We start from the raw sequence: 12,384 nt of genomic DNA on the forward strand, positions 1-12,384 counted from the left end.
CTTATCAAACCTGCTAAATCTGCAGGGGGTTGAATACTACTTGTAGGCACCGATTATATATATATATATATATATATATATATATATATATATATATATCTATATATATATCTCACACACATATATATATATATATATGTAGATATATATATATATATATATATGTAGATATATATATATGTAGATATATATATATGTAGATATATATATATATATATATATATATATATATATATATATATATATATATATATATATATATATATATATATACACATATACATACATACATACATACATACATACATATCTATATATATATATCACACACACTATAAAGAGATATATATATATATATATATAAAAATATACACACACACACACACACACACACACAGAGTATAAAGCTGGAGATTTTTTTTACTGTTTTGCTACTCTCACACTAAACAAGCTTTTTTTTTTTCTTTAAGAAAAAGCTGTTGCATCGCCAAATTATTGTCTGTACTAGAAGGTGGCCCGATTCTAACTATCGGGTAGTCTAGAATGTGTATGTAGGTTAGCAGATTGAATAATAAGGTAATGAATGGACTGGATGGGTTAGGTTTAATTTAGTATATTGTTATAATTGTTTATTGGTTTATAGGCTCTTTAGCGCGCGCGGTGTAGCGACGGTTGTCACTGTAATGACGTCATTATGGAGCAAGACAGACAAAATAAGGCAATTATATGCAGCATCCATGTCTGTGTCCCATCCTGGTATAGTCTCCATCCTTGTATGGCCCCCATCTTGGTATGTGGGCTGATGCTGTGATGTGGCCCAATGCTGGTATGTGCCCCCATCGTGGTGCAGCCACCATCCTGACATGTACCCCCATCCTGCGGGGTAATGTGTGCGGGGGCGGGGTAGAGCCGAGTGGGATAATGTGTGCAGTGGCGAGCGCTGGGTATGTGTCGGCTGGGTTTCCGGTGTGGGCTCCCGGGGGTGCAGCACTCACCGGGGAGTCGGGGCTCCGTGTGGGTGCGGGGAAAAGTGTCGGGCGTTGTCCTGTCGGCCCGTAGTTCGGGCTGTTCAGTTAGCTGAGCCGTTGGTCGCAGACTCATTAGCGCGCGCGGTGTGGCGACGGTTGTCACTGTAATGACGTCATTTTGGAGCAAGACAGACAGAATAAGGCAATTATATATATAGATTTCTGCCGATAGTCATGTGAGGGCTTGGTTTTTTTGCGTGATGAGTTGATGTTTTAGTTGGTGCCATTTTTGGACACAATGTTCTTTTTATCAGTTTTTATGAGGCAGAATGCACATAAAGCAGCAGTACAGGAATAGTTTTTTGGGGAGTTTTTTAAGCATTTTACCATATGGTAACACAGCTTTATTCTTTGGGGCAGTAGGATTATAGCAATTATACATTTATGATAGTTTTTGTGTAAAAGCGGCAAAAGAAAAAAAGAGAATTTTGTTACTTACCGTAAATTGTTTTTCTTATAGTTCCGTATTGGGAGACCCAGACCATGGGTGTTTAGCTTCTGCCTCCGGAGGACACACAAAGTACTACACTTAAAAGCGTAGCTCCTCCCTCTGAGCTTATACACCCCCTGGTAGCCAGTCCTAGCCAGTTTAGTGCAAAAGCTGAAGGAGAATAGCCACCCACAAGTAGAACCGAGTAAGAACCGGAACAACCGGAAACTCTGTCCACGACAACAGCCGGTGATAACACGCGGAACAAGAAAATTGCCAACAGGCAACAGGGAGGGTGCTGGGTCTCCCAATACGGAACTATAAGAAAAAGAATTTACGGTAAGTAACAAAATTCTCTTTTTCTTTATCGTTCCTATGGGAGACCCAGACCATGGGACGTTCCAAAGCTGTCCCTGGGTGGGAATAAACAGAAAAATCTAAGAAGTAGGCGGAGCCTAACTTCACAAGTGGGCGACAGCCGCCTGAAGGATGCGTCTGCCCAAGCTCGCATCTGCCGAAGCATGAGCATGCACTTGGTAGTGCTTCGAAAAGGTATGCAGGCTAGTCCAAGTGGCAGCCTGACAGACTTGTTGAGCTGTAGCCTGGTGCCTAAAAGCCAAAGAGGCACCGACAGCTCTGGTCGAGTGTGCTTTGATCCCCGGCGGGGGAGGCACCTGAGTACTCTGGTAGGCGTCCGAAATGGTCGATCTAATCCAACGGGCCAAGGTTGGCTTAGAAGCAGAGAGACCCTTGCGCCGCCCTGTGGTTAGCACAAAAAGAGAGGTGCACCGCCTAAGCGCAGCGGTGCGAGCCACATAAATCCGGAGAGCACGCACCAGATCTAGAGTATGCAGCGCTTTCTCAAAGCAATGAACAGGGGCCGGACAGAAGGAAGGCAAAGAAATATCCTGGTTAAGGTGGAAGGGAGAGACCACCTTAGGAAGAAAGTCCGGGGTCGGACAGAGAACTACCTTGTCTTGGTGAAAAACAAAAAAGGTGACTCCGAGGAGAGCGCAGCCAAATCAGAGACTCTCCTAAGAGAAGTTATGGCAACTAGAAAGGCCACCTTTTGAGAAAGACGATACAAAGAAACCTCCCTAAGAGGCTCAAAGGGGGGTTCTGCAATACCGTGAGGACCAAGTTAAGGTCCCAGGGATCCAAGGGCCGCCGATAAGGCGGAATGATGTGAGACGCACCTTGCATGAAGGTGCGGATTTGAGCCAGCCGGGCGATACGCCGCTGGAACAGCACAGATAGAGATGAGACTTGTCCCTTGAGAGAGTTAAGGGACAGTCCTAGCTGCAGACCGGACTGTAAAAAAGACAGAAGGGTCGGCAACGAGAATGGCCAAGGAGAATGGCCGGAAGAGCGACACCAGGACAGGAAAATTTTCCAAGTCCTGTGATAGATCTTGACGGAGGAAGACTTACGGGCCCGAGTCATAGTGGAGATGACTTCAGGAGGAATACCAGAAGCCGTCAAAATCCAGGACTCAAGAGCCACGTCGTCAATTTGAGTGCCGCAAAATTCGGGCGGAAAAACGGACCTTGCGAGAGCAGGTCTGGATGGTCCGGAAGATGCCACGGCATCTCCACTCGCCTGGGCCAGTCCGGTGCAATGAGGATGACTCGACGGCCCTCCATTCTGATCTTGCGCAGGACTCTGGGCAAGAGAGCTAGACAGGGAAACACATAGGACAGACGAAACTGGGACCAGTCTTGAACCAGAGCGTCCGCGGCGAAGGCCTGAAGATCGTGGGAGCGAGCCACGTAAACCGGAACCTTGTTGTTGTGACGGGATGCCATTAGGTCCACGTCCGGAGTGCCCCATTTGCGACAGATTGACTGAAACACTGCCGGGTGCAGGGACCACTCGCCACCGTCCACGGATTGACGGCTGAGATAATCTCCCTCCCAGTTTTCTACGCCAGGGATGTGGACTGCGGATATGGTGGACTTGGAGTCCTCCGCCCATTGAAGGATGCGTTGGACCTCCAACATTGCCAGGCGGCTGCGTGTCCCGCCTTGGTGATTGATGTAGGCAACCGCTGTCGCGTTGTCTGACTGGACTCGAATGTGCCTGCCCGCCAACAGGTGGTGAAAGGCTAGGAGAGCTAGAAGCACAGCTCTGGTTTCCAGCACATTGATTGAAAGGGCTGACTCGGATGGAGTCCAAGTGCCCTGAGCTCTGTGGTGGAGATGTACCGCTCCCCAGCCAGATAGGGTGGCATCCGTGGTGAGGATCACCCAGGACGGAGCCAGGAAGGAGCGCCCTTGGGACAGGGAGAGGGGTCGAAGCCACCACTGAAGAGAGCTCCTGGTCCGTGGCGACAGAGCCACTAACCTCTGTAAGGAGGAAGGCCGCTTGTCCCAACAGCGGAGGATGTCCAGCTGCAGAGGACGCAGATGGAACTGGGCAAAGGGAACCGCCTCCATGGAAGCCACCATTTGACCCAGCACCTGCATCAGGCGCCTGAGGGAATAACGGCGGGGCCTCAGCAGAGAGCGCACCGCTAGCTGGAGGGACTGCTGTTTGACTAAGGGCAACTTCACAAGTGCCGGCAAAGTCTCGAACTGCATCCCTAGGTACGTGAGACTCTGAGTCTGAGTCAGAGTGGATTTGTGAAGATTGACAATCCACCCGAATTGGGCTAGGGTGGCGAGAGTGAGCGAAACACTCCGCTGACAGTCTGCGCTGGATGGACCCTTGACCAGAAGGTCGTCCAGGTAAGGGAGCACTGCCAACCCCTGGAGGTGCAGGACCGCAATCACTGCCGCCATGACCTTGAATACCCGAGGGGCCGTGGCTAACCCGAAGGGGAGAGCCACGAATTGGAAATGATCCTCTCCTATCGCAAAACGTAACCAACGCTGATGTGACACTGCGATTGGCACATGTAGATAGGCATCTCTGATGTCGATGGACGCCAGGAACTCCCCTTAGGTCATAGAGGCAATGACTGATCGCAGGGACTCCATGCGAAAATGCCGGACCCGAACATGCTTGTTGAGAAGCTTGAGATCCAGGATGGGCTGGAAGGTACCGTCCTTTTTTGGAACTAGGAAGAGATTTGAGTAAAAACCTCAGAACCGTTCCTGAGCGGAAACTGGGACAATCACTCCGTTTGCCTTCAAGGACGCCACGGCCTGCGAGAAGGCGGTGGCCTTGGAGCAGGGGGGAGTTGAGAGAAAAAATCTGTTTGGAGGGCTGGAAGAGAATTCTATCCTGTAGCCGTGAGATATGATGTCTCTCACCCCCTGATCGGAGACTTGCTTTAACCAAGCGTCGCCAAAGTGGGAGAGCCTGCCACCGACTAAGGACGTGGTTGGAGCGGGCCGAGAGTCATGAGGAAGCTGCCTTAGTGGCACAACCTCCTGCGGTCTTCTGCGAACACGCTTTTGGGCGCCAGTTGGATTTCTGATCCTTGGCTGAGTTAGCGGACGAGGCGGAAGGCTGAGAGGATGACCAGTTGGAGGAACGAAAGGAACGAAACCTCGATTGATTCCTACCATGGGCGGGTTTCCTGGTCTTGGTTTGTGGCATGGAAGTACTCTTCCCGCCAGTAGCTTCTTTAATGATTTCATCCAGCTGTTCACCAAACAGCCGTGAACCAGCAAAAAGGGAGCCCAGCAAGAAACTTCTTGGAAGAAGCATCTGCCTTCCACTCTCGAAGCCACAAAATCCTGCGGATAACAAGAGAATTAGCTGAAGCCACCGCAGTGCGGTGAGCAGCCTCTAGCATGGCAGACATGGCATAAGATGAAAAAGCTGAAGCCTGAGCAGTTAAGGTAACCATCTCAGGCATAGATTCCTTGGTGAGGGAATGCATCTCCTCTAGAGAAGCAGAGATGGCTTTGAGAGCCCACACTGCTGCAAAAGTCAGGGAAAACGCGGCCCCCGCCGCTTCATACACAGATTTGGCCAGAAGGTCAATCTGACGGTCAGTGGAATCCTTAAGTGAGGTGCCGTCAGCCACCGACACAACGGTCCGGGCTGATAGCCTAGACACCGGAGGGTCTACCTTTGGGGAGTGAGACCACTCCTTGACCACCTCAGGTGGAAATGGAAACCGGTCATCAGAACCACGCTTTGGAAAGCGTTTGTCAGGGCAGGCCCTGGGTTTGGTCACAGCGGCCTGAAAACTGGAGTGGTTAAAGAACACACTCTTCACTCTCTTAGGCGAGGTAAACTGATGTTTTTCTGCCAAAGAGAGTTGCTTCTCTGACACTGGCGGATTGAGATCCAGCACAGAATTAATAGAAGCAATCAAATCACTAAGGTCCGAGTCACCCTCAGAGAAATCGATGGGATACATAGCCTCCGAGCCCCCAGTGAGGGCATCCTCCTCATCTTGAGAGTCAGCTCTTGAAACAGAGCTGTGGGATGGGCAGGGGGAGGAAACCCTGCGCCTTCTCGAAGTACGGGGTCTGGGATCAGATGAGGAATCCTCCGTGAGCTCTGATGGACGGAGGTCAGAGGATAGGAGTCCTCTGTCAAGAGTATTAGAGGCACCCTGTGAGGGGGGGCTGATGCATATTCATCAAAGTCCTGGACAAAAGTCCCATGGAGTCAGCAAATGACTGGGATATGGACCTAGAAAAGGAATCTACCCAGGCCAGGGGTTCAGTCACAGGTGCAGCAGCAGCAGCCTGAGAGACCACTGGGGGTGAGACTCCAGGCTGTGGCACCGCCAAGTTAGAGCAGACATCACAATGTGGATAGGTGCTCGGCTCAGGCAGCAGGAGCTTACATGCAGTGCATGCAGCAAAAAGCTTTGGAGCCTTGCTCCTTGTGTGAGACATGCTGCTGGAGTGGGGGCTTTGCAGAGAATGAACCGCAGGGAGAATATACAGAGGTCCACAACCGGAGACCGGCTGTGGCTTACCAGACCGCTGAGCGCGGTGTTGTGTGCCCTCTAGATCCCGAAGCCCGGTCCCCAAGTGCGCAGCACCTCAGCAGAGATGCAGAATGCAGGATGTCCCAGAGCAGAGTGAACTCTGCCTGAGAAATGGGGCGTTCCTATAAAAGAGCGGGAACTGGAGGCCTATAGAGACCTGCAGGGAAGGAGGGACACCCCAGCAGTGGGGAGTGTCCCTCCCTTGTGTAGAACGGCCGCCGGGAGGAGCCGAACCTGTCCCTCTGCATGAGTGACATGCGAGGGCAGGAAAACGAAACTAGGCCTCCGGCGAAGCCGGGGCATAAATTTAATCGGCGAGGCCGACAAGCAGGCACCATCGGCGCGGTTCTCTGGCAAAAGCTGGAGAACCCGCCGGAAAAGTTAAAAACAATCACATACAGCATACTCTCCCCATACAATAAAGAACCGGGACCCCCAACATAAACGTCTCAGGTACTTAGCTGCTGAGATGCAGGGCCATGTCCCTGGGGATGAGTGCTCCGGTCCAACAGAATCCTCAAGGGGCTGTGGATGGAGACTGTGCTGGCTCCCACTTCAAGCCAGAGCCCAGAAAAGATGGAGAAGGAGCGTGGCATGTAAGGCTTCAGCCTTGTAAATCAACCTTAACAACACCGCCGACACAGTGGGGTGAGAAGGGACATGCCGGGAGTCCAGACATGGACCCGCTTTTCTTCAAACTCTTTCCAAAAGTCAAACAAATCAGATGAGAATGCATGCGTGGATGTATGCCTCCTGACACAAAGCGATAAACTGGCTAGGACTGGCTACCAGGGGGTGTATAAGCTCAGAGGGAGGAGCTACACTTTTAAGTGTAGTACTTTGTGTGTCCTCCGGAGGCAGAAGCTAAACACACATGGTCTGGGTCTCCCAAAGGAACGATAAAGAAAACTAACTTTATAAAGAAAACAATTGTTTTTGCATTGCTATATTCCAGAGCTGACATCTGTGCTGCCGAAGAAAAACAGACATGTCACCGTGTGGCGCACGCGTATACGCTACACGGACCTTGTGAAAACACAGCTGTGTGAATAGACCCATTGATTTTAATGGGTCACCATATGTCGGTGTCTCCGAAACGTGTGAAAATGGATGTCACACATACCGGAGACCCAGATGTGGGAAGGAGGCCTCACACACAGGCCAGTCAGGCTGCTCTGTGAAACCCTGTCTTCACCACTGATTAAGAAACAGGATGGGACACCAAGGACCACCTTATACATCATAGAAAAACATATGGTCACCCTCAAAAAGACAATATAGAATACTAAGAGAACTAGGAGGGAGTAAATGACCAATATCATAAGTTTGAAAAGAAATCAGTTCAAACAAGGACAGTTCAAGTATAGCAATATAACCTTTATTAAATATAAAAAGCAGGTTTTTTTTTAAAAAAAAAATTTATTTTATAGGTGCCGACCTGTTGTGCCCTCCGACTCTGTCCCTGTTTTTGGATTGGAGTTGTGGGTCCCATCACGCCGGACTCCTATTTTGGTCCTTTTTCCTATAATTAATTTTTTCCTTCAATTCTCCCCTCCTTTTTCATATCTATCTTTCTCCCTTATTATAGCTTCATATTGGGAGATCGATGTATTAATATGTGATATCTTCTTGGGTAGATGCTGTCTCTAGGATCACTTTTCTTCCCTTGTTCTCTCCTTGTTGCCCTTTACTGTGGCTGACATATAGATGGGATGCGGACCTTGAATGATAAGCTGGGTGAGAAACATCTCTTGGATGTGAAGTGTATGCCTGTTTGTAGCATGGGTGGGAGGAGAGATGCTCAGTTGGTCCTTCCCCTCTACTGTGTACTGTTTTATGGGATCATATACTTCGTTCTCATACTACCCATGATATATCCCTAATACCTGGGAGTGTCTCCCACCCCCGTTTTTAATACTTATGATATATATTAAACATATTTCTACTTGGTATCGCCAGAGACGTTTTTTGCCCTTCTTAGTGCCCTTTTCAAAGATGGCTGCGCCCGTGGCCCGCATGCGCTGTGCGGTTCCCTCCCGAGCCTCCTGTATGACGGCCTCCGTAACGGGATGAGGCGGGCGCAGTGTGACGACACTGATACGTCCGCGTCACTTCCGGGAACGGCCCGATGATGGACGCTCCGGACGGACTTCCGCCCCTGTATGCGGCCGATAACGAGCGTTTGACCTATCATTTGTTTGGGGCACATATAAATAGATCCCCCTCACCACACACCATGTCGCAGTAACTTGAAAAAGACTACGAAACGCGTTGGGGTGCGGTGGCTGTTGGTCTGACTAGGCTTCACCATGGGTAAGTAACTATGCTTTTCTTAATAATCGGCATGTTTTCCCCCACTAGGATTGTAATACTAAATTCGTACATGCCGGGATTGAGCCTCTATTTTTATCCCCCATGGTGATGGCTCAGACCTTAACAGCCTTTTGCTCTGAACCTTTCTTCTATCTTCCTGTCTCTACTTATAACTTATAACTTTGGATTATTGTTCAAGTTTTTTTAAAAAAACCCTGCTTTTTATATTTAATAAAGGTTATATTGCTATACTTGAACTGTCCTTGTTTGAACTGATTTCTTTTCAAACTTATGATATTGGTCATTTACTCCCTCCTAGTTCTCTTAGTATTCTTCACCACTGATTAGCAGCTTCCTGAGAATGTACATTGTACACAGGAAGCTGCCAGTCAGGTGTTTGGGCATGGTTATACAGTTTCTCTTTAAGCTATATCTACATCAAACAAAACAGGGATTGTATTAAAACTGCACCAAGCAGCCCAGTAAGTGACACATCCCTGGAATCAGGTTTTCAGCTCCATCATTAGTGCCCTCAGATCACATAGCGAGAATCTGATGACAGATTCCCTTTAACCTTTTGCAGAAACCAGTTATTTATTAAATAGCTTGTAAACACTGCACTGAAGCTGGCCAGGATTAGGAAATAGCAGCTCTCTTCAGCGATCCTGCCCAGCTCCAGAACAGTGCTTACAAGTACAGGCTCCACAGAAATAGCTTGTAAACACTGCACTGAAGCTGGCCAGGATTAGGAAGTAGCAGCGCTCTCCAGCGATCCTGCCCAGCTCCAGAACAGTGCTTACAAGTTCAGTCTCCACAGAAATAGCTTGTAAACACTGCACTGAAGCTGGCCAGGATTAGGTAGTAGGAGCGCTCTCCAGCGATCCTGCCCAGCTCCAGAACAGTGCTTACAAGTACAGTCTCCACAGAAATAGCTTGTAAACACTGCACTGAAGCTGGCCAGGATTAGGAAGTAGCAGCTCTCTTCAGCGATCCTGCCCAGCTCCAGAACAGTGCTTACAAGTACAGGCTCCACAGAAATAGCTTGTAAGCACTGCACTGAAGCTGGCCAGGATTAGGAAGTAGCAGCTCTCTCCAGCGATCCTGCCAGCTCCAGAACAGTGCTTACAAGTACAGGCTCCACAGAAATAGCTTGTAAACACTGCACTGAAGCTGGCCAGGATTAGGAAGTAGCAGCTCTCTCCAGCGATCCTGCCAGCTCCAGAACAGTGCTTACAAGTACAGGCTCCACAGAAATAGCTTGTAAACACTGCACAGAAGCTGACGAGGATTAGGAAGTAGCAGCTCTCTTCAGCGATCCTGCCCAGCTCCAGAACAGTGCTTACAAGTACAGGCTCCACAGAAATAGCTTGTAAACACTGCACTGAAGCTGGCCAGGATTAGGAAGTAGCAGCTCTCTCCAGCGATCCTGCCCAGCTCCAGAACAGTGCTTACAAGTACAGGCTCCACAGAAATAGCTTGTAAACACTGCACTGAAGCTGGCCAGGATTAGGAAGTAGCAGCTCTCTCCAGCGATCCTGCCCAGCTCCAGAACAGTGCTTACAAGTACAGTCTCCACAGAAATAGCTTGTAAACACTGCACTGAAGCTGGCCAGGATTAGGAAGTAGCAGCTCTCTCCAGCGATCCTGCCCAGCTCCAGAACAGTGCTTACAAGTACAGTCTCCACAGAAATAGCTTGTAAACACTGCACTGAAGCTGGCCAGGATTAGGAAGTAGCAGCTCTCTTCAGCGATCCTGCCCAGCTCCAGAACAGTGCTTACAAGTACAGGCTCCACAGAAATAGCTTGTAAACACTGCACTGAAGCTGGCCAGGATTAGGAAGTAGCAGCTCTCTCCAGCGATCCTGCCCAGCTCCAGAACAGTGCTTACAAGTACCGTCTCCACAGAAATAGCTTGTAAACACTGCACTGAAGCTGGCCAGGATTAGGTAGTAGCAGCGCTCTCCAGCGATCCTGCCCAGCTCCAGAACAGTGCTTACAAGTTCAGTCTCCACAGAAATAGCTTGTAAACACTGCACTGAAGCTGGCCAGGATTAGGTAGTAGGAGCTCTCTCCAGCGATCCTGCCCAGCTCCAGAACAGTGCTTACAAGTACAGTCTCCACAGAAATAGCTTGTAAACACTGCACTGAAGCTGGCCAGGATTACGAAGTAGCAGTTCTCTTCAGCGATCCTGGCAGCTCCAGAACAGTGCTTACAAGTACAGTCTCCACAGAAATAGCTTGTAAACACTGCACTGAAGCTGGCCAGGATTAGGTAGTAGGAGCGCTCTCCAGCGATCCTGCCCAGCTCCAGAACAGTGCTTACAAGTACAGTCTCCACAGAAATAGCTTGTAAACACTGCACTGAAGCTGGCCAGGATTAGGAAGTAGCAGCTCTCTCCAGCGATCCTGCCCAGCTCCAGAACAGTGCTTACAAGTACAGTCTCCACAGAAATAGCTTGTAAACACTGCACTGAAGCTGGCCAGGATTACGAAGTAGCAGCTCTCTTCAGCGATCCTGGCAGCTCCAGAACAGTGCTTACAAGTACAGGCTCCACATAAATAGCTTGTAAACACTGCACTGAAGCTGGCCAGGATTAGGAAGTAGCAGCTCTCTCCAGCGATCCTGCCCAGCTCCAGAACAGTGCTTACAAGTACAGTCTCCACAGAAATAGCTTGTAAACACTGCACTGAAGCTGGCCAGGATTACGAAGTAGCAGCTCTCTTCAGCGATCCTGGCAGCTCCAGAACAGTGCTTACAAGTACAGGCTCCACATAAATAGCTTGTAAACACTGCACTGAAGCTGGCCAGGATTAGGAAGTAGCAGCTCTCTTCAGCGATCCTGCCAGCTCCAGAACAGTGCTTACAAGTACAGGCTCCACAGAAATAGCTTGTAAACACTGCACTGAAGCTGGCCAGGATTAGGAAGTAGCAGCTCTCTTCAGCGATCCTGCCCAGCTCCAGAACAGTGCTTACAAGTACAGGCTCCACAGAAATATCTTGTAAACACTGAACATTGTGTGCTGACTGGCAGCTGGGGTCGGTTTCCAAGGCAACATGCTGTAAACAATAGAAAAGGGTAATATCTGAGGAACGGAGGCCAGTTTTAATGAGCAGCACATTTCTTGTATTGACCATGCCCATTTGTGAATATGACAGTGCTGTTTTGCAGCAGATAACGGCAGTGTCATCTATCAGACGGCTCATTAGTAGGACCCAGCCTCAGCTCGGCCGGTAATGCCGGCTGCGCCCGGTCTAACATGTCAGGGTGACCCCGTAGAGAGCCAGCAGTGTGCCCGGTAACGGAGGGCAGCGGAGTACGTACATCGTGGTGGTCCTCCACCACCCACACCGGCAGCTCCCGGTATCTCCTCAGGCGGCGGCCGCTCATGTCTGCTCCTCTGTAGAACCTTCCCCGGTGGCCGGCTCACCTGCTGCAGACAGGACGGGGCCGGCCCCAGCGCTGATTGGCCAGGCAACGAGCAGCCCGACAGGAACTTTAGACTCTAGATCCCTTGCCGCCATCTTTGCTAAGGTCATAGCCCTCACCTGTTCTTTAGAAAGAGTCACATATGAGAACTACGCTTCTCCCTATACTACGCCTTTCCATAGTATTAGGTAACTGTGTAGCGTCTATTAGCGCCGTCATATGACCTGCCCGTACAACTCCTTTGTTACATACATCCTGTACAGAAATGCCAGTACTATGCCCTTAATA

The 12,384-nt window shown here is 49.5% G+C and overlaps 1 protein-coding gene across 3 annotated transcripts in view; it reads right to left on the minus strand.

The window, feature by feature from the left end:
* C6H5orf22 (chromosome 6 C5orf22 homolog) overlaps positions 1-12,197 on the minus strand; it is a 129,413-nt gene extending 117,216 nt beyond the window's left edge. For 2 of the 3 annotated variants that reach the window (XM_075314850.1, XM_075314849.1), the window contains exon 1: positions 11,992-12,144. In XM_075314850.1, the coding sequence (XP_075170965.1) occupies positions 11,992-12,057 (66 nt within the window). In that variant the 5' untranslated portion in view covers positions 12,058-12,144. Of the gene's footprint in view, positions 1-11,991 lie in introns of all 3 variants that reach the window. The other variant, XM_075314851.1, reaches the window with a different exon arrangement.
* Positions 12,198-12,384: the final 187 nt, after the last annotated feature.

Source organism: Anomaloglossus baeobatrachus, chromosome 6 (assembly GCF_048569485.1).
Source record: "Anomaloglossus baeobatrachus isolate aAnoBae1 chromosome 6, aAnoBae1.hap1, whole genome shotgun sequence".
In the NCBI taxonomy this organism is placed as follows: Eukaryota; Metazoa; Chordata; class Amphibia; order Anura; family Aromobatidae; genus Anomaloglossus; species Anomaloglossus baeobatrachus.